This window comes from Cervus canadensis, chromosome 2, assembly GCF_019320065.1.
Source record: "Cervus canadensis isolate Bull #8, Minnesota chromosome 2, ASM1932006v1, whole genome shotgun sequence".
Taxonomy (NCBI): domain Eukaryota; kingdom Metazoa; phylum Chordata; class Mammalia; order Artiodactyla; family Cervidae; genus Cervus; species Cervus canadensis.
In genome coordinates, this window is record NC_057387.1 from 21391842 (window position 1) to 21411590 (window position 19749).

The 19749-nt window shown below is 39.1% G+C and overlaps 1 protein-coding gene across 1 annotated transcript; it reads right to left on the reverse strand.

Moving 5' to 3' along the window:
* Positions 1–1118: 1118 nt before the first annotated feature.
* LOC122428506 (flavin-containing monooxygenase 5-like) lies at positions 1119–18408 on the reverse strand (the record flags this gene model as incomplete). Its single annotated transcript, XM_043448597.1, has 4 exons — positions 1119–5413; positions 8340–8412; positions 14667–15019; positions 18158–18408. Coding segments are annotated over 4 exons (1023 nt in total), but the record flags the coding sequence as incomplete, so codon positions are not given.
* Positions 18409–19749: the final 1341 nt, after the last annotated feature.

The window sequence follows — 19749 nt, forward strand, 5'->3', positions numbered from 1 at the left end:
AGCCCATTATACAGAGTGAAGTAAGCCAGAAAGATAAAGAACATTACAGCATACTAACACATATATATGGAATTTAGAAAGATGGTAACGACAACCCTATATGCAAAACAGAAAAAGAGACACAGAAGTACAGAACAGACTTTTGAACTCTGTGGGAGAAGGTGAGGGTGGGATGTTGCGAAAGAACAGCATGTATATTATCTATGGTGAAACAGGTCACCAGCCCAGGTGGGATGCATGAGACAAGTGCTCGAACCTGGTGCACTGGGAAGACCCAGAGGAATCGGGTGGAGAGGGAGGTGGGAGGGGGGATCGGGATGGGGAATACGTGTAAATCTATTGCTGATTCATGTCAATGTATGACAAAAACCACTGAAAAAATAAATAAATTAATTAAAAAAAATAATAAAAAAAATAAAAGTGAAAAAAACAAACAAACAAACAAAAAAAAAAAAGAACCCCTCAATCTCCTGATCACTTTTTAATAAAATGGTAAAGTATTATTCACTATTTTATTTACTTTTTAAAAGACTCATTCATACTGTTATCTCCCATGTTGAATTTATTTAATTAACTAATCACTAATTTACTGAGGTCTTACTATGTTTCAGACAATATATTGGGTACTAGGAACATACAAATTAATAATAAAGTATCTTCCCCAAAGGAAGAGTAAAATTATCTCATTCATGAATGTACTTGTCATTAATGTATCATACAATTTGCTAGTGGAGACGATTGGCTTAATATGCCTAGTTACAAGAGAGAAATTAACTGAGTATTTTAAGAAAAGGTGTCCTTTGACCTCCCATTACCATTTTCTCCTCTCTACAACTGTAGCCTGTACTTATTCAGCAAAGGAAAAAAAATTGCTGTAGTAAGTTATAGTGTGCTTTATTACAACAGCTTTATTTGTAGCCTGATCAAGGGAAAAGACAGCAATTTAAATGAATGGTAGTGTCCAATGTAACAGTATTTCTTCTCTGAGAAAATTCCACTAGATTATGGCTCCGGGTCAAATCCTGAACCAAAGGAATATGTTTCTTTTTTCTTTAATAATTTAAGATTTTTAGAATAGTTTTAAGAAAAACTTGGGAAGAGAGTATAGGGCCTCTGTATATCCCACATCCAATTTATTTTATTGTTAACATTTTACATTATTGTGGTACATTTGTCACAACCAATAAACCAATCAGTACACTGTTGTTAACCAAAATCCATAGTTTATTAACACTTCTTCAGTTTTTACTTCTTGTCCTTTTTATTTTCCAAGACCCATCTAAGATACATTGCATTTAGTTATCAGGTCTCCTTAGGCTCCTCTATACTACAGCAGTTTCAGACCTTCCTGTTTCTTTGATGAGCTTGACAGTTTTGAGACGGTCAGGTATTCTGTAAGATATTCTTGAACTTGGGTTTGTCTGATGTTTTTCTCACAGGTAGACTGGGTTATGGTTTTAGGGGGGAAGACCATAGATGCTAAGTACCTTTCTCATCACATCATATCAAGAATACATACTGTCAACATGACCTCACTGTTGATGTTAATCTTGATCACCCAGTTGAGGCAGTGTTTCTTGGATTTCTCCACTGCAAAGTTATTGCCCCCGCTTTTCATACTGTTCTCTTTGGAAGGAAGTCACTCTCCTCAGCCTATACTTAAGGAGTGGGGAATTATGCTACAACTCCTTGAGGGTACTGTAGTTATGTAAATGTTCAGAATTCTTCCTATGGGAGTTTTGTCTGTTCTGCCCTATTTATTACTCAATCACTTATTTATATCAGTATGGACTCATGGGCATTTTTAATACTTTATATTATAATCCAGTACTAGTGAGGCAGGAGGTAGATTACCGTGCCCCCACCCCACCCAGTAAAGTGATTGGAGATTTATTCCCTGTGAACTGAAACTCCAAGACAAGAATATCGAGACAATTAAGGGAAGAGGTTGAGCCCTGCCCAGGCCATGTATTTCTTATTCTTGAAGCCAGGAGACCTCCTGACCACACATTCACAGAAAGTCTCCTTGAAGGAGAGTGCTAAGGGATGCTCAACCCATAGGCCTTTTCCATAGACTCCAACTTGGCACACACGGGAGGATCCTGAGATATACCAAATATGAACACCGAACCAGGCAAATCAAAATGATTGGCCGAAAGAAACTGGAAGAAATGGCCCATAAAAGTAATTCAAATTGCCACGAAGGCACAACTCAGGGACTGTCTCTCTGTCTATGTATCTATCCACACATATGGTACTCTTTTGCTTCCTAATAAATACTTTTACTGGTTTCACTACTTTCTCTCTTTGTGGGAATTCTTTTCTGCAAAGCTGAAGAGCCAGGGCCTTGTCACTGACGACTGGCCTAGTGGCTAGGATTTGGTGCTTTCACCATCATGATCCAGCCTCAGTCTCTGGCTGGGAACCAAAACCCCACTTCAAGCTGCTGCAGGCCTAGGCCACTCGAGATCACTAGATTATTTATACTGTTATTCAGCTTTGGCCACTGGGACCATTTTCAGTTGGTTCCTGTGTCCCTATGACATACTCCCACCAGTTTGCTTTTTTTTTTCATTTATTTTTATTAGTTGGAGGCTAATTACTTCACAACATTGCAGTGGGTTTTGTCATACATTGACATGAATCAGCCACGGAGTTACATGTATTTTCTGGTACTACAAGAAAGCTTTCTCTCTCTCTCTCTCTTTTTTTTTTTTTGTATAATATAATTAGGAAAATGATATTACTTTTTAATATAATTACAAAAGAAAGATGTGGTAAATTGATGAGTATTAATCAGTAACTGGGGCTTCCCAGATGACTCAGCAGTAAAGAATTCACCTGCAATCCAGGAGACACTGGAGATATGGATTTGATCCCTGGCTGGGAAGATCCCCTGGAGAAGGAAATGGCAACCCACTTCAGTATTCATGCCTGGGAAATCCCATGGACAGAGAAGCCTGGTGGGTTACAGTCCATAGGGCCAAAAGAGTCGGACATGACTTAGCAACTAAACAACAATGACAACAAAATCAGTAACTAGGGCTTTGTATCTTGAGTTTGTTTTGAGTTCACTTTCCTATTCACATCTGACTTTTAGCTTGGTTTACGATGATGGGCTTTTTTTTTGTAAACTTTCATATCATACATAAAGTGAGAGAGTCAATGAACTTAGAATTACATGCTTTTTATTTAAAGAGGAAAGTGGAGTATTTATTACTGATAACTAGGAATTATGTTGTCAAAGGACTATTAATTCAACAAACTTACACACTAAAAGAGGAAAATGTATATGTTAAAAGAAGGAAATGAAAAAGAAGTGGCTTTTCATTTACTCTTGCACTAGAATAGTCTGCAGATTAGAAAATGCTAGGTCCATTTTAGAGAATTTACTGTATAGCAAAAGGAACTCTATTTAGTGCTCTGTGGTAACCTAAATGGGGAAGAAAATCCAAAAACAGAGGGGATATATGTATACATATAGCTGATTCCCTTTGCTGTACAGGAGAAACTAACAAAACATTGTAAAGCAACTACTCCAATTAAAAAAAAAAATACTAGGTCCATTTTAATAGAAGATAAATCCCAAGTATCACAAGAATTATGGAAGGCAAAAGACCTTCTCATTCTCAAAAAGTTTTTCCACAGGCAAAATAGCAGGGAATTGTACAAATATTAATAGTTTTATGATTAAGAAGCAGTTGTAGTTCTCACATTTCTGGTTCTCTTATTTATATTGGGAAAGCAGATAATTTCTAATGTTGTTTCTTCAGCTGTTCAAACGTATTCTTTTGTTAAGTCATAGACAGCAATCCCAAAATGTATTACACAACAGCGTCTTTATGAACACACACTTGATGGGTACATCCAGTACCTTTCTTCATGAAATTCAGTTTGCCCAAAAGTTAACATTGAGTTAACTTCTCTGAGGCACAAGAACAGAGCAACACTACTATGGATGAGAAAACAGACTCAACAGCAGCTCTTGGACATAAACTGGAGTCCCTGATTTTCATTTCATTTGCTTTGTTTTTCATAACTTGCAATTTCTGACATAACTGTTAAAAGTAGAATACCCCCTATATTTAGTTATCATCAATTTTAATTTATTACATAACTGACCTCTTTGAATTACCTTGACTTTCTCTGTGTGGGAGGGTATGGAGGGGAGAAAGTAGGAGTTGGGGGTGGGGGGGAAATCCAGTCACATTTGTAGGTCATACTATAGCAGTTGATGGCTACTTATCACAGTTCCTAAGACAAAGTCTTGTGTCCTAATATGAGAACTGAGAGATCAAAAAGGACTGGACTGCTAATTTAAAATCCCAGTTTTTCCAGTCAGGTTGAGCCTGTTGGCAGCTGCTAGGTTGTTAGAACGATCCATGAGCCTAGATAGTTGAAGGTAGTTCTCAGTGAGAAAGTAGAAATGTGTTGCTTAGGGGAAAAGAAGAGAAATGACCAGCTATCAGATATACCAGTGAATAGATAGTGAAATAAAATGTTTAAGTATCTATATATCTTATCTTAGGTGTGTACAACAGTTATAAGACCATTTTTTTTCCTCTTATCTCTCAGGAAAAATGCATTTAGTTATATATTAAAAACAACAGAAGATTCAGCTTCTAGTAGAAAACCAAATACTGTCAGAAGCACAGTTACATGGAGTCACCCATTTCCTATGTAGATATTGGCTTATGTTCCCCACCACAATATTTGATAAATGACGGCACACATTTATTAAGCACCTGCCACATTCCAGGAATTCTGCTAAGGAGAAACAAAGATGACTAAAAGAGTATCTAAGCTCATGGTCCAGGAATGACTGGAAGGAAAATGTAGTGAGTCATAAGAGTAAGGGAAGTAAGTCAATACAAATGAAATGCTGAGATTTCACTGTAGGGAAAAGAGGAAAAAGAATGAATGCTTTGGAAAGAGAAAGAAAAGTAGATTTCTGGACAATAGGAAAGATCTCTTTTTGGACAATGAACATTGTTCAATCTTGTCAGGCTCCAAAGGCATCTGCAGATTCAGCTTTCCAAGAAAACTGGGACCATGACAATGGAACAGCTACAGATAGGTTATAATCATAGCAAAGAAAACAACAGCCAACATAAACTTGGCCATTGTTATTGTCAAAGTCTTGGAATTATCGGTTTCAACTATTCTTGTCATTAGTGGCTTCCTGATACGATCTTCTGTGGTGAGGATCACTTTTCGAGCTCTATCCCACTTTCCAGGACCCTGTAGACGATACTGGATTGGAGTACAGGGTCCCCAAAATAACTGGAACGCCAGTTTGGGGTCAGTGAAGGCCAGGGACAGCAGATTGGGCTTGACGCCCACCAGATCAGCAAGCTCATCCATGGTACTTATATAGTCTCCCTGAATGGTATGGCGTTGGCTTTCCACAAACCTGAAGCAGAGAAGACAGAAACCATGGCCTATTAACAATTCAATCAATCAGTGCTTTCTGAGTGTCTGCTATTGGCTCAATATTGGGATAGGAACTGTAGAAAACAGAGAAGAAAGCAAAGACCCTGTCTCTATCCTTAAGGACCTTATAATCTATTGGAGTAGACAGGTACACATGAAACAGAGAAGAATTTAAGACTTTGTTAAATCATGTGGTTTTAGGCTGATAAATAGAAATGTAGAGGAGGGTAGTTGAAACAGAGCTATGATAAGTTCTTGAAGGATATGGAAGAAATAGATAAAGTAAGAACAAAGAGGAGAGCCTTACACGTCAAGGGAATGGCATAGTGAAGGAAGAAAGCAAGAATGAGGATAGAATGTGAGCACAGAATATTCGTGGGCACTACCTACAGTAGAGGAAGAATTTTGTAGAAAATAAGGGTGGATATATGGAAGCAAACATAGCAGATCGAGATACAGAGGACTCTGATGTTGTCAGAAAGAACCCACCACAAAAATTCTCAAGTTTAGGATCCTCCCTTACTTTATGAGGGAGGTGATGGTAGAGTCCAAAGGGCAGGACTTCCCAGGACCAACATTAATTTGGAATCCTGAAAGGAGGGGGAGGATGACTTATCCTACAAGTTTCCTCCAAATGGAACCAGATGGAATGATTACACCAAGTGCAGATTTGAAGAGCAAAATGGGCTTTGGGAGAGAAAATGTGGTAACAGTACAATACCTATGTGAAAAGTACATGCTAAGTCGCTTCAGTCGTGTCCGACTCTTTGCGACGCTACGGACTGTAGCCCGCCAGGCTCCTCTGTCCATGGGGTTCTCCAGGCAAGAATACTGGAGTGGGTTGCCCTGCCCTCCACCAGGGGATCTTCTCAACCCAGGAATTGAACCCACATCTCTTACATCTCCTGCATTGGCAGGTGGGTTCTTTACCACTAGTGCCATCTGGGAAGCCAGTGGGATTTAAGAGCTAACTGATGACTTTCTCTTTTTACTTTCTATAAAAAAACAAAGAACAGTGGGGCAGAAAAAAATAAGAGAAAAGTCAAGTCAGGTTAACTGTGATTAGATGGGCTTACTAGAAATCCAAAAAGGACAGGAAAAGGAACTTCCCTGGCAGCCCAGTGGTTAAAACTCTGCACTTCCAATGCAGGGCAGTGGGGAGAGGAAAGGAGGGTATGGGGTCAATCCCTGGTCAGGGAACTAAGATCCCACATGCTGTACAGCGAAAAAACATTTCTTTAAATAAAAATAGAAATGCCAAAAGAAACTATAAAAAACAGGGCAGGAAAAATGATAGAAAATAAATTTGAAATAGAACTGGTAAGATAGAATTCCTGAGGAACTGATAGATAGGCAAAGGAATTGATGAAATGGGACTAAAGTTTAGAATAGAAGAAGGTAAGCCAGGAAAGAATTTGAGAGATTTCCCTTATGGGTGTTGTGTTAGCTCATGGGTTTACAGGCATGTAGTGGGTCAACAACTGTACTACTCAGGGAGATGTCACAGAGATACACTAGTACCTGCTTTGTAGGATTGTTTCAAGAATTAAATAAGCTCATACATGTAAAACACTTAGTATTTGCACAAAGTTGACCCTCAGTAAAGGTTAAATATTATCCTTAGGCACTGCTCACAGTCGGAAGGTAAGTCAAAGGAAGGAAGGAGGAAAATTGAGATGGGGTAATAATAAATATATTTAAATAATATAATAAATATAATACCTGATGTAAATATAATTGATAATAAATACATACTAAATCATAAATATAATAAAATAGTTAAATAATATAATATTGTGACCCCATGGACTGTAGCCCACCAGGCTCCTCTGTCCGTGGAATTCTCCAGGCAAAAATCCTGGAGTGGGTAGCCATTCCCTTCTCCAGGGGGTCTTTCCAACCCAGGGATGGAACTCAAGTCTCCTGTACTGCAGGAAGATTATTCACCATCTGAGCCACCTAGGAAGCCCAATAATAAATATAATTAATAATGAAAATAATAAATAGTGCCAGGGAAAGAAAGCACTCCAAGCAGGAAGAGGTGTTAAAAAGCACCAGACAGTAGTGAAAGAAAAATTAAGTTGTTCATAGATAACTCTTAGGAGAGCAATTGCAGGAATAAGGATGGAAGTTACAACGGAAGGAGAAAAGGTGCCAATTTACAGCATGTAATACAGAATGTTTATACTGCTGAAGCTTGGCAGTGAAAGGAAGGAGGAAAACAGGGGGGCACCTAGAAAGGGTATCAGGGTTAAATAAAACCTTTCTCTTCCTCCCAGAAGGGAGAGTTACACTGGTATAATCACATAACTGAAGAAAACCATGTCTTTGGGCATGGGGTGATTGTGCCTCTGACTTTTAGGACTTGATCAACATCAACTTTGTTCAAGTAAAAATCACCCAGTGAATAAGTTTAAGTTCTGAAACTCAGATTGCTAAATAAGCACTGAGCACCACCTTCCCAGATCATATAGACTGTTCATACCAAGAGCGACTGTGGCCTCAGTATGCTGTCACAGGCCAGCCAGCAAATGACCTCTGCAGATCTGCAAGTCTACCTACAGATTTCTAATTTGACCGTATCTACCTCTCATTAATTCATCGCTGCCCCTCCTTTCTCTGGCAGCCAGTGATTCTTGCCAAAATAACATACCTGGTTTTCTCTCCATGTGCTTTTTACTACTTGACTTTTCTTTTAGGCCCTACACGTAGGATTTTCTTCAGCTCTTCTCTCCTTTCCCATCCATACTCAAATCATTTGGTGGTATTTCTCTATTCTGTTGTCACAGACTATTATTTCCTTTCCTTCAAAATATCTAAATCCTTAAATGAACACAAGGAAAATAAATATAGTACAACATTGCCCTTCTTAAGAATTGAGTGGGAAAAATTGGGAGAATTCTTACTGTTTTGCCATAGCCTCTTGAACCTTAGCTATTTCTGTCATCATTTCACCTTTGGGGGGCAATGTCTTTAACCCTAAAGAGAAAAAAAATAAAAAATTTAAGTGTAAAATGACCTCAGTATGAATAATAATCCTATTAACAATTACCATGCTCTGGAGAATTCAGGGGAATACAGGCTAGTTTTCTGTACCAAGGAAGTTACACATTCAGTTGATCACCTTACCCTTCCACCACCAGAATATAATCATATTAACTTTGGTAGCTTACTCTTTCCCACTTTGTCTTTGGAAGAAATTTCTCCTAATCTGCTTTCCAACCAATATCTGCCTCCTCCCTAAAATAGTCTTTCAAATGGGAAATGAGATATGGACATGAGAAAATGATAAAAAAGTATATGAAAAAGTAGGCTCAAAGTAAAAGGGTGGGAGGATGATGGGAAACACATCTGTACTTGGACTCAATCACAAAGGGGCTTTATACCACAGAGAGAAGGAAGTAAAAATAAACTGTCAATCTGTTTTATGCCTTAAGTCCCTTGGGAAATAAACCTTACCTTATAAACTTTTTTATTTGGTGAGAGTGAGGGGTAAGGTCAAAGGCAACTCATAATACCCAGTCTTAACAAATAAATTTATGCACCAATGCACAGAGTTCCAGTAGCAGGCATTTAACACCAACACCAAGGACATGGCTAGACAAAGGTAAGAAAGCACTAACATGGAAACTCTCAATTTCAATGATTAGCTTTATGCCCAGAACTTATAGGTACTATGCCATATAGAAAATTTGAGCCAACTCTAAAGGTACTCAGACCTTATGCCTTTGCTTCTGCTGTTTTCTCTGTCTTTTTTTGCCTTCCCCTTTATTCCTTATTTGTGGAGAAAAAGCCTGTTCATTTCCTCCCTTGGCTGTATCCAACTCTAAACCCAACTCTAAAGTGAAGCCCAGCGTGCTACAGGCCATGGGGTTGCAAAGAGTCAGACGCGACTTAGGGACTGAACAACAACTGTAGAGTTCAGAAAACCACCAAAGCTGAACTTGCATTCATTGAATAGAGATTTATTGGCTGCCTCCCATGTGCTAGGCATTGGTCTAGTCTTGGAAGACAAAGGCAAATAAACTTGATTCTTTCATTTAAAGAACTTTCAGGGGACTTCCCTGGTGGTCTAGTGGTTCAGAATCTGTCTGCCAATGCAGGGGATGTGGGTTCAATCCCTGGTTAGGGAACTCAGAACCCACATGCGGCAGAGCAGCTAAGCCCTCGCACCACAACTAGAGAAGCCTGTGCCCTGCAAGGAGGACCCAAGGCAGCCAGAAAAACAAAGAGCTATGTTTGCTCTTAGTGGGTTAAGCCAGCTAGAAGATCTAGAAGATGATAGGATCTAGAAGATGAGAGGATATATGGTAAAAGTAGTGAAAGAGGGGCCTGAAAAACCAGCATGTGAAGTAACTTGTGAAGGAACTTGAATGCCATGCTATGACATAATGCCTCCTTGTGATCCAGAGAATTGTTTCACTTCATATGGTTTGCAAAGGAAGAAAGTTACTAAATGAAAGTGCAATTCTTGTAAGGTCTCTTGAGAGGTTACAAAAGAGACAAAGATAAAAGAAAACTAGATTTTGGTCAAGGCAAGCAAGCAGACTCAGTGTTCCAGAAAAGGGTGTACTATTTCCTTAACAAGAGAATAGTAATTCTAGAGAACAGAGGAAGAAAGGAAATGGGACTTGTTAGGAAAGAACACGTCAGGCAAGAAGACAGGCTGAGCCGGGCATGTGTGAAACTAGCTGATTCTAAAGGCGTAAAGTCAGCACAGTGAGGGTATTACTCAGAGATGAGAAAGGCAAGAATTTGGTATGTAGAGTGTAGGGGTATGAGTATTAGAAAAAACTCAGGGTTCCTTTTGGAAGTTTGATAAATTTATAGGGATTCTCTGATGATTCTTTCTTCCAGTGTTGAAAGCTGGAGGACTTAGCACTAAACTCTGCTAGCATAGATAACTGGGCTTTTTATACTATTCCCCTAAAATCCCTTAATCCCACAGCCATAATGCAGAATCTTCCAAATGCTTTTTCCCTAATCCTCTCAATAGTTCACTGATTCTGGAAGAGTCTCAGTTGTTTGTTCAAAGTATACTAAGGTGCTGTGGCCTATTTTAATGCAACTTTTTCCTCTTACTTAATTGACCCACGTAAAAGACCCACTTAATATGACTGGAATTAGCCAACTTAATGGGTTACTTGCATTGGATTGCTGGTCCAGCGCTCAAGGAATACAAATCTACTGGATAGAATTAAAGAATTAAGAAATGAAAGAACTCTGGGAGTCCCTGGGAGTCCCTGTGGTTAGGACTCCATGCTTCCAATGCAGGGGGCATGCGTTTGATCCCTGGTTGGGGAACTATGATCCTATGTGCCCCATGGTGTGGCCAAAAAATTAAGAGAAAAAGAAGAAAAATGAAAGATCTTTGGGGAAATCTGGAAAAGCTTTTTTTTTGCTAATCTTTTTTAAATTTTTATTTATTTTAATTAGAGTCTAATTACTTCACAATATTGTGGTGGTTTTTGCCATACATTGTCATGAATCAGCCATGGGTGTACATGTGTCCCACCATCCTGAACCCCGCTCCCACCTCCCTCCCACCCCATCCCTCTGGTTTGTCCCAGGCCACCAGCTTTGAGTGCCCTGCTTCATGCATCAAACTTGCACTGGTCATCTATTTTACATATGGTAATATACATTTTCAATGCTCTTCTCTCATATCGTCCCACCCTTTCCTTCTCCCACATAGGCCAAAAGCCTGTTCTTTACATCTATGTCTCATTTACTGTCTTGCATATAGGGTCATCTTTACTGTCTTTCTAAATTCCACATATATGCGATACTATACTATATTGGTGTTTCTCTTTCTGGCTTACTTCACTCTGTATAATAGGCTCCAGTTTCATCACCTCATCAGAACTGACTCAAATGTATTCTTTTTAATAGCTGAGTAACATTTGACTGTGTATATGCACCACAACTTCCTTATCCATTCTTCTACCAATGGACATCTAGGTTGCTTCCATGTCCTGGCTATTGTAAACAGTGCTGCAATGAACACTGGGGTACATGTGTCTCTTTCAATTCTGGTTTCCTCAGTGTGTATGCCCAGCAGTGGGATTGCTAGGTCATATGGCAGTTCTATTTCCAGTTTTTTAAGGAATCTCTACACTGTTCTCCAGAGTGGCTGTACTAGTTTTCACTCCCATCTATCACCATTGTTTCTTTTTCTCTACTACCATGAGGTCTTCACCAGGGAAGAAGCTGTAATTTTTATAAGAACTCTGAAACAGTTCAGTTTAGTCACTCAGTCGTGTCCGATCTTTGTGACCCAATGAATTGCAGCATGCCAGGCTCCCCTGTCCATCACCAACTCCCGAAGCTTACTCAAACTCATGTCCGTTGAGTCAGTGATGCCATCCAACCACCTCATCCTCTGTTATCCCCTTCTCCTCCTGTCTTCAATCTTTCCCAACATCAGGCTGTTTTCCAGTGAGTCATTTCTTCACATCAGGTGGCCAAAGTATCGGAACTTCAGCTTCAGCATCAGTCCTTCCAACGAATATTCAGGACTGATTTCCCTTAGGATGGACTGGTTGGATCTCCTTGCAGTCCAAAAGACTCTCAAGAGTCTTCTCCAACACCACAGTTAAAAAGCAACAAGTCTTCAGCACTCAGCCTTCTTTATGGTCTCTCCCAGCCATACATGACTACTGGAAAAACAATAGCTTTGACTAGATGGACCTTTGTCAGCAAAGGAACGTCTCTGCTTTTTAATATGCTGTCTAGGTTTGTCATACCTTTTCTTCCAAAGAGCAAGCGTCTTTTAATTTCATGGCTGCAATCACCATCTGCAGTGATTTTGGAGCCCAAGAAAATAAAGTTTGTCACTGTTTCCATTGTTTCCCCATCTATTTGCCATGAAGGGAAGGGACTGGATGCCATGATCTCAGTTTTTTGAACGTTGAGTTTTAAGCCACCTTTCCCACTCTCCTCTTTCACTTTCATCAAGAGGCTCCTTAGTTTCTCTTCACTTTCTGCCATTGGGGCAGTGTCATCTGCATATCTGAGGTTATTGATATTTCTCCCGGCAATCTTGATTCCAGCTTGTGCTTCATCCAGCCTGGCATTTTGCATGATGTACTCTGCATATAAGTTAAATAAGCAGGATGACAATATACAGCCTTGATATACTCCTTTCCCAATTTGGAACCAGTCCGTTGTTCCATGTCTGGTTCTCACAGTTGCTTCTTGACCTGCCTACAGATTTCTCAGGAGGCAGGTAAGGTGGTCTGGTATTCCCATCTCTTTAAGAATTTTCCACAGTTTGTTGTGATCCACACAGTCAAAGGGGCTTCCCTGGTGGCTCAGCTGGTAAAGAATCCGCCTGCAATGCAGGAGAGCTTGCTTCAATCCCTGGGTTAGGAAGATCCCCTGGAGAAGGAAAAGGCTACCCACTCCAGTGTTCTGGCCTGGAGAATTCCATAGGGTCGCAAAGAGTCAGACATGACTGAGAAACGTTCACTTTTCACACAGTCAAAGGCTTTTGCATAGTCAATAAAGCAGAAGTATATGTTTTTATGGAATTCTCTTGCTCTTTCTGTGATCTGACAGATGTTGGCAATTTGATCTCTGGTTTCTCTGCCTTTTTTAAATCTAGCTTGTATATCTGGAATTTCTTGGTTCACACAAAGTTAAAGCCTAGCTTGAAGGATTTTGAGCATTACCTTGCTAGCATGTGAAATGAGTGCAATTTTGTGGCAGTTTGAACAATCTTTGGCATTGCTCTTCTTTGGAATTGGAATGAAAACTGAACTTTTCCAGTCCTGTGGCCACTGCTGAGTTTTCCAAATTTGCTGGCATATTGAGTACACAGCACTTTCAAGCATCATCTTTTAGGATTTCAAATAGCTCAGCTGGAATTCCATCACCTCTACTACCCTTGTTTGTAGTGATGCTTCCTAAGGCCCACTTGACTTAACACCCCAGGATGTCTGGTTCTAGGTGAGTGATCACACCATCATGGTTGTCTAGGTCATTAAGATCTTTTTTGTATAGTTTTTCTGTGTATTCTTGCCACTTCTTAATATCTTCTGCTTCTGTTAGTTCCATAATGTTTCTGTCCTTTATTATGCCCATTTTTGCATGAAATGTGCCTTTGGTATCTCTAATCTTCTTGAAGAGATCTCTAGTCTTTCCCACTCTATTATTTTCCTCTCTCTCTTTGCATTGTTCACTTAGGATGGCTTTCTTATCTCTCCTTGCTATTCTTTGGAACTCTGCATACAGATGGGTATATCTTTCCTTTTCTCCTTTGCCTTTCACTTCTCTTCTTTTCTCAGCTCTTTTTAGGGCTTCCTGAGACAACCATTTCACCTTTTTGCATTTCTTTTACTTAGGGATGGTTTTGATCACTGCTTCCTATAACAATGTTATGAACCTTTATCCATAGTTCTTCAGGTACTCTGTCTATCAGATCTGATCCCTGATTCTATATGTCAGCTCCTTTTTAGTACCTCAAATGGCACATTTTCAAATCCCTTAACCATTCTTATCTCTCTCCTTTTAATGTACTCCAGTTTCACTTTTAAAATATCTTTAGGTGTGGTCTGACCAGTTTAGAGAAGAATGTTGTAAATTCCAGGGTATTATAGTTTTTTAATGATGTCAGGTATAATTAAGTCTTTTAGAAGCCACATTATTCTGCTAATTCATACTGAACCTACTACCCCAAACCCCAAAGTTTTTCTCATGGTCTCGTAGCCAAAACTTTCTGAAAAAGGGAATATAAAGGGGGAAAATTGAGCATTTGAGTGGCTGAATCTTCTATATTCTGGACTAGTCTTTACCTGGTCTTAATTTTTTGCTGAAATCAAGTCACACACTTCTATATTTGACTTTCTCTAACTATAATAGAAGAATATTGCTTCACAAATATGTATCAGTTTTCTAACATCTAGAAGAGTGGATTTTAATCTGGAGTGCACATTGTAATCACCTGGGGAACATTGTCTCAATGATTTTATATCAGCTCCATCTCAGACTTATTAACTAAATACCACCAGCAAAACATGCCTATTTTGGGAAATTTTCCCAGGAGATTTTGCTATAGGTCCATGGTTATAAATTACTACTTTATATTCCCTCAAAAATTAATTTTTGAGCACTAACTTTGTGCCAGGCACTGTTATAATCATACATACTATCTGACTATTTACAAGCAACAACATAAACATAATTAAATATACTGCTAAGTAATTAGGTAATCATCTTACATGGTCACTTACCTTTAAATACTTGAGTGGCCCAGCGTCCTTGGAGCTCTGAAATGGGCATAATGGCACCCAAGGGCTGGATCAAGCCTATGATTGCAAGAGTTGGCTTTTCAAGGTTAGGAGGGAAGACCTTTTTATACAGGGATACCTTGTTTTTGACCACTTTGACAGAATCTTCAAGAAAAGGAAATGCAAAGCTATAGCCTGTAGCAAAGATAACAGCATCAATGTCATCCTCCCTGGAGCCGTCCTCAAATATGGCTGCTGTCTCTGTGAATTCCTTCACATTTGTTTTCACCTTCACAAAGCCAGAAATTATACGGTTTGGCAGGTCATCATTTACTGTTGGATGCTGACTGAACACTCTGTGAATGATGATAAAGAAGGAGAAACGAGAGAGATCATGAGAGAGAGAGAGAGAAATCATTACCATGTAAATAAAATTCTGCTTTGATTGAGGTGGTTAATCAATATGCCAATAGTTTCCCTTTATTCATGAAATTTGGGAAGGGTCTAATATATACCAGCTTGATAAAGATAAGGATGATCTCAGAGTAGATGTTGGACTGTGGGAGGCATTGAAAGGGAAGATATTGGAGAAGTAAGGGAATTATGGTCTTATTTGAAAAGTACATGTATGGTTTCTCAAGGAATAATAATGCTCTTGGTGATATAATAAGGCCAGAGTCTAGTGGTTTCTATCCATATGTCAGAAAGTCTGCAGAACTGTATTATCAGCATCCTATTGAGTCTCATTTTAGTTTCAAAGAACCAGAAGGTAGACCTGAACCATCATTTTCCAAACTGTATAATGAACTACATGTGTATAGTAATCTACAGTTATAAACTGATTTTACATACATGAATGTAAACCTAATGAAGGAGACAGGCCAGTCATCACTATCCAGGTTTTATAGATGAGGAAACTGAGGACTAAAGAAGTTAAGTGACTTGCCTAAGGTCCCGCAGCCTAGGACTTTAGGATTTATATCAATACGGTTTTTGATGAACTCCCTTGAGATCCTCTGGCTATGGTAAGTAGTGTTTCCCAGAAATAGCATAGGATAAGGTGACAAAAAAATAAGACAGGTTTGCAGAATTTGGACCTTTCTAAAAACAGTCTGAATCCTTGGATACTGTGTTAACAGGCTCTGAGAATCCTCAGCCTGTCATGTTCAGACAGAGCTGGCCTCTTCTCAGGAACTGGGCTGTTTAAACAGTATTACTGGCTTGCTGCATTTAGTAATTCTTTGACTCAAACCTTTAGGTTTGTGATTCTGTTCTCATTCTAACCTTATCATTTCATCTTTCTCTCCAAACTCACTCCTTTTCACTAACAGTACCACAATTCCACACTGTTGCTCAAATCACAGAACTGTGAGTCTTACGTCTGGTCACCAAGGCCACCCTTTCTCCTTTAAACATCTTCAGAATAGTTTTACTCATTCTCTGTTTCACCCGGACTGTTAGAGTTGTCTTCAGGGTCTCCTGCTCCATCCCCCTTCAATCTGTGTTCTACATTATTTTTGGAGTGATTGTTCAAAAATGTATTTATTATTATGTCACTCACTTGCTTAAAACCTTTCGATGATGGCTCTGGACTGTCTTCATTCTAAACTTTTTATTTTATTTATCTCCAGCAAACCTGGACATGTACCCAGGCACTGTTCTATCTCTGCCTAATAGTCTAGCCTAACCAAACTAAGTGCAGGTCTTACAGGATAATGTATTTCTTGCTATTCTAAGACCTTGTACTTATAATTAGAATGCTACTTCCTTACCCTATTTGTTTGACTATCTCCTCTGTTATTTCATAAAGACTCAGTTTATTTTTGTGATTCCCAAAGTTTTGGCTGCTACAGTTCCCATAATTGGGTCAAATAAATGGCTGAAAGTTTGTTGGAAAACACACTCTCCAAGTATCATCCCACTGATTAATTTCAAAGAAAAAAAAAAATCTTTACAGAAGAGGAACCTGGTAGCTACTACCAAATCCATGTGATCAAATTTAACATCATTAATATGCAATAACCTGTGGTTGTTTGGTTCCTGATGTGATCCACCAAGAAGGCACAACATAACCTATGAGTATTTGCACCAGAACCATTTAATCTAAATATAATAGAGGAAGAACAACTATGAAAGTCCAACTTTAGAGAGTTGCTGCAAAACAAATGGCTTCAATTCTTAAAAAAAAAAAAAAATCCATGTTAAAAGAAGAGAATCATTTCAGATTGAGAGAGATTAAAGAGATATGACAGCTGAATGCAATGGTGTAATACCTGACAGAATCCTAGATTTTAAAAATAAAAAAGCTACAAAGAATTCCCTGGTGGTCCAGTGGTTAGGACTCTGCACTTTAAGCCATGCAGTGTGGCCAAAAAACAAAAAGCTACAAATATCATTGAAACAATTTGGGAAATTTGAATATGCAATATATTATCAATAGATAATGGTACTTTATCAATGTTCAGTTTGCTAAACATAACATATTATGTTTATGTAAAAGAATGCCCTTTTTCTTAGGCAATGTATGCTAAAGAATGTACGGTAAAGTGTCTTATTGACTACAAGTAGTTACTCTCAGACAGTTCAGGTAAAAAAATGTATGAATGCATGCATGTATACATAGATACTATATATGTATGGATCTGTATACCTCCAGAAAGAGAGAGAAAGGAAATATAGTGAACTGTTAATAATAGGTCAGTCTAAATGAAGGGTATATGGGTGTTCATTATACTTACTATTTTACAGCAAGTAAATCTAAACATTAAAGAAATTAAAAGTTGGAGGGAGTAAAAAGCATTTAAAATCACCCTCTGGAAATGCCATCACAGTCCACTTCTGTGTGAACACTTCTGTCCTTCACAATCTCCATGCATTTCTCTTATCATATCATATTCTACCACCTGTCTTCTTGTTAGAGTATTTAAAGAACTAGCCATTTCTCATTTATTACTTATGTGATCTTGGGCAAGTTAGTTTCTCCATGTAAATTTTTATATTTGCAAAATGGAGATCAAAATAGTACCAACCTATAGGGCTACTGTGAGGACTAAATGAGATCGTGCGTGTAACACATTTAGCACCGTGTTTGTCTTATATTAAGTCTTCAAAAAGGTAAGATGTTAGTATTACTATTAGGCCTTGAGTCTCAGTATTCTCAAGCCAGTTTAATGCTTGGCTCAGATGCTCAGTTGTTTGTTGGATGAATGAAGGATGAACTGCCCTCTGCTACCATTTTATTGTTGCTGTTGGGCACCATGTAAAAAGAACTTGTACCTTGGAGAATGATAAAATGGTTAATGCCAAGGAGAATTCTAGATGGAAAATTACAGACCAGTAGATCTTGGACTTCTGTGGGGGCAAGGTAGAAATCTGATTTCTGACTCTGCATCTGCTTCATGTACAGGTAGAGGCAAGCTCTACTGTTAGCCTGTGGGCACAGCCCTTATACTTTGCCTTGGCCATCACTGCCAACTCCAAGCCTTGGAACATACCTGTGTTTAGGCTTCAGGCCAAACATTTCATGATTAAACCTTTGGTTAATCTTTTTTTCCAAATATCTATTTGCTGCTGATTCACCAACAATCTTCTTCAGCAAAAGATTAAATCGAGATGAGAAAACTGTATCAAAAGGATATCCATAGTCCCCTACACGATTGAGGATCCAAGCCCCTCTTCTGGTGCTGAGGAAAACCTGAGGGATGGGGAAAAAATAATTTTTGCTTTTGCCATTCTCTGAAGAAATGGGAGCCCATTTTTTTCAAGATGAAGTTCAAACTCATTAATCTAGCTTTTTATTCCCTGCCCATCTCTTTATTTATTTAAATTTCCTGCCATTTTCTTCTCAAACACTAAGCTTACAATTAAATTGGTATATTCACTGGACAAGAATATATCTTGCTGTAAACTACCACTGCATTTCTGTTTAATGTCATTATGCCTCCCTGAAAGGCCCCCTATTCCCTAACTTCTCCAAAGCTTACTCCTTTTTAAGATCCAGAATCAAGTCTCCCTCCTCCACAAGATACCACTGATCATTCTGGCTGATAATTTTCTCTCCATTTTCTGAACTTCTCTAGCACTTATCACCTGTCCATCTCATTTAAAATCAGGGAACAGTAAAGCTGACAGCAAGTGGACGTCATTTAATCTAAAACCTTCAATCTTTTCTTGGCCTTTGACGTTGTTTGCATTATTACAAAAAACATCAATTATACTGATATTTAACATTGTATATTCTGATTTTTGTCTTTCCGAATGTATTTTCTCCAAGGTGGAAGGTATAGCAGATACATATTTTAGCTCCCAGCATATCATCATCACCACTTCCATTTATTGAGAATTATAACCCGTTAGTCACTGTACTAGGTTCTTTATCTGTATTTTTATTTGATCAATAAATAAATACCTCTTGAGGTAGGTAATGTTATGTCCATTTGATGGATGAGAAACATGGAGAAGATGAATAATTTGCCTGAACTCATATAGCTACTAAGTGGTAGAGCTGAATTTCTAACCTAAGTCTTACCTACGCCAAAGCTTGTGCTTAAGAAATGTTTCAGTTATTTAAGGGAAAAACTGAAAATTGCAAGTAGAACAACAGGGAGCTGGTCCCCGCCCATGTGACCAGTAACCCATGGGGTCACCCGCCCATGTGACCAGTAACCCATGGGGTCACCCGCCCATGTGACCAGTAACCCATGCGGTCACCCGCCCATGTGACCAGTAACCCATGCAATCACCCGCCCATGTGACCAGTAACCCATGGGGTCACCCGCCCATGTGACCAGTAACCCATGGGGTCACCCGCCCATGTGACCAGTAACCCATGCGGTCACCCGCCCATGTGACCAGTAACCCATGCAATCACCCGCCCATGTGACCAGTAACCCATGGGGTCACCCGCCCATGTGACCAGTAACCCATGGGGTCACCCGCCCATGTGACCAGTAACCCATGCGGTCACCCGCCCATGTGACCAGTAACCCATGCAATCACCCGCCCATGTGACCAGTAACCCATGGGGTCACCCGCCCATGTGACCAGTAACCCATGGGGTCACCCGCCCATGTGACCAGTAACCCAT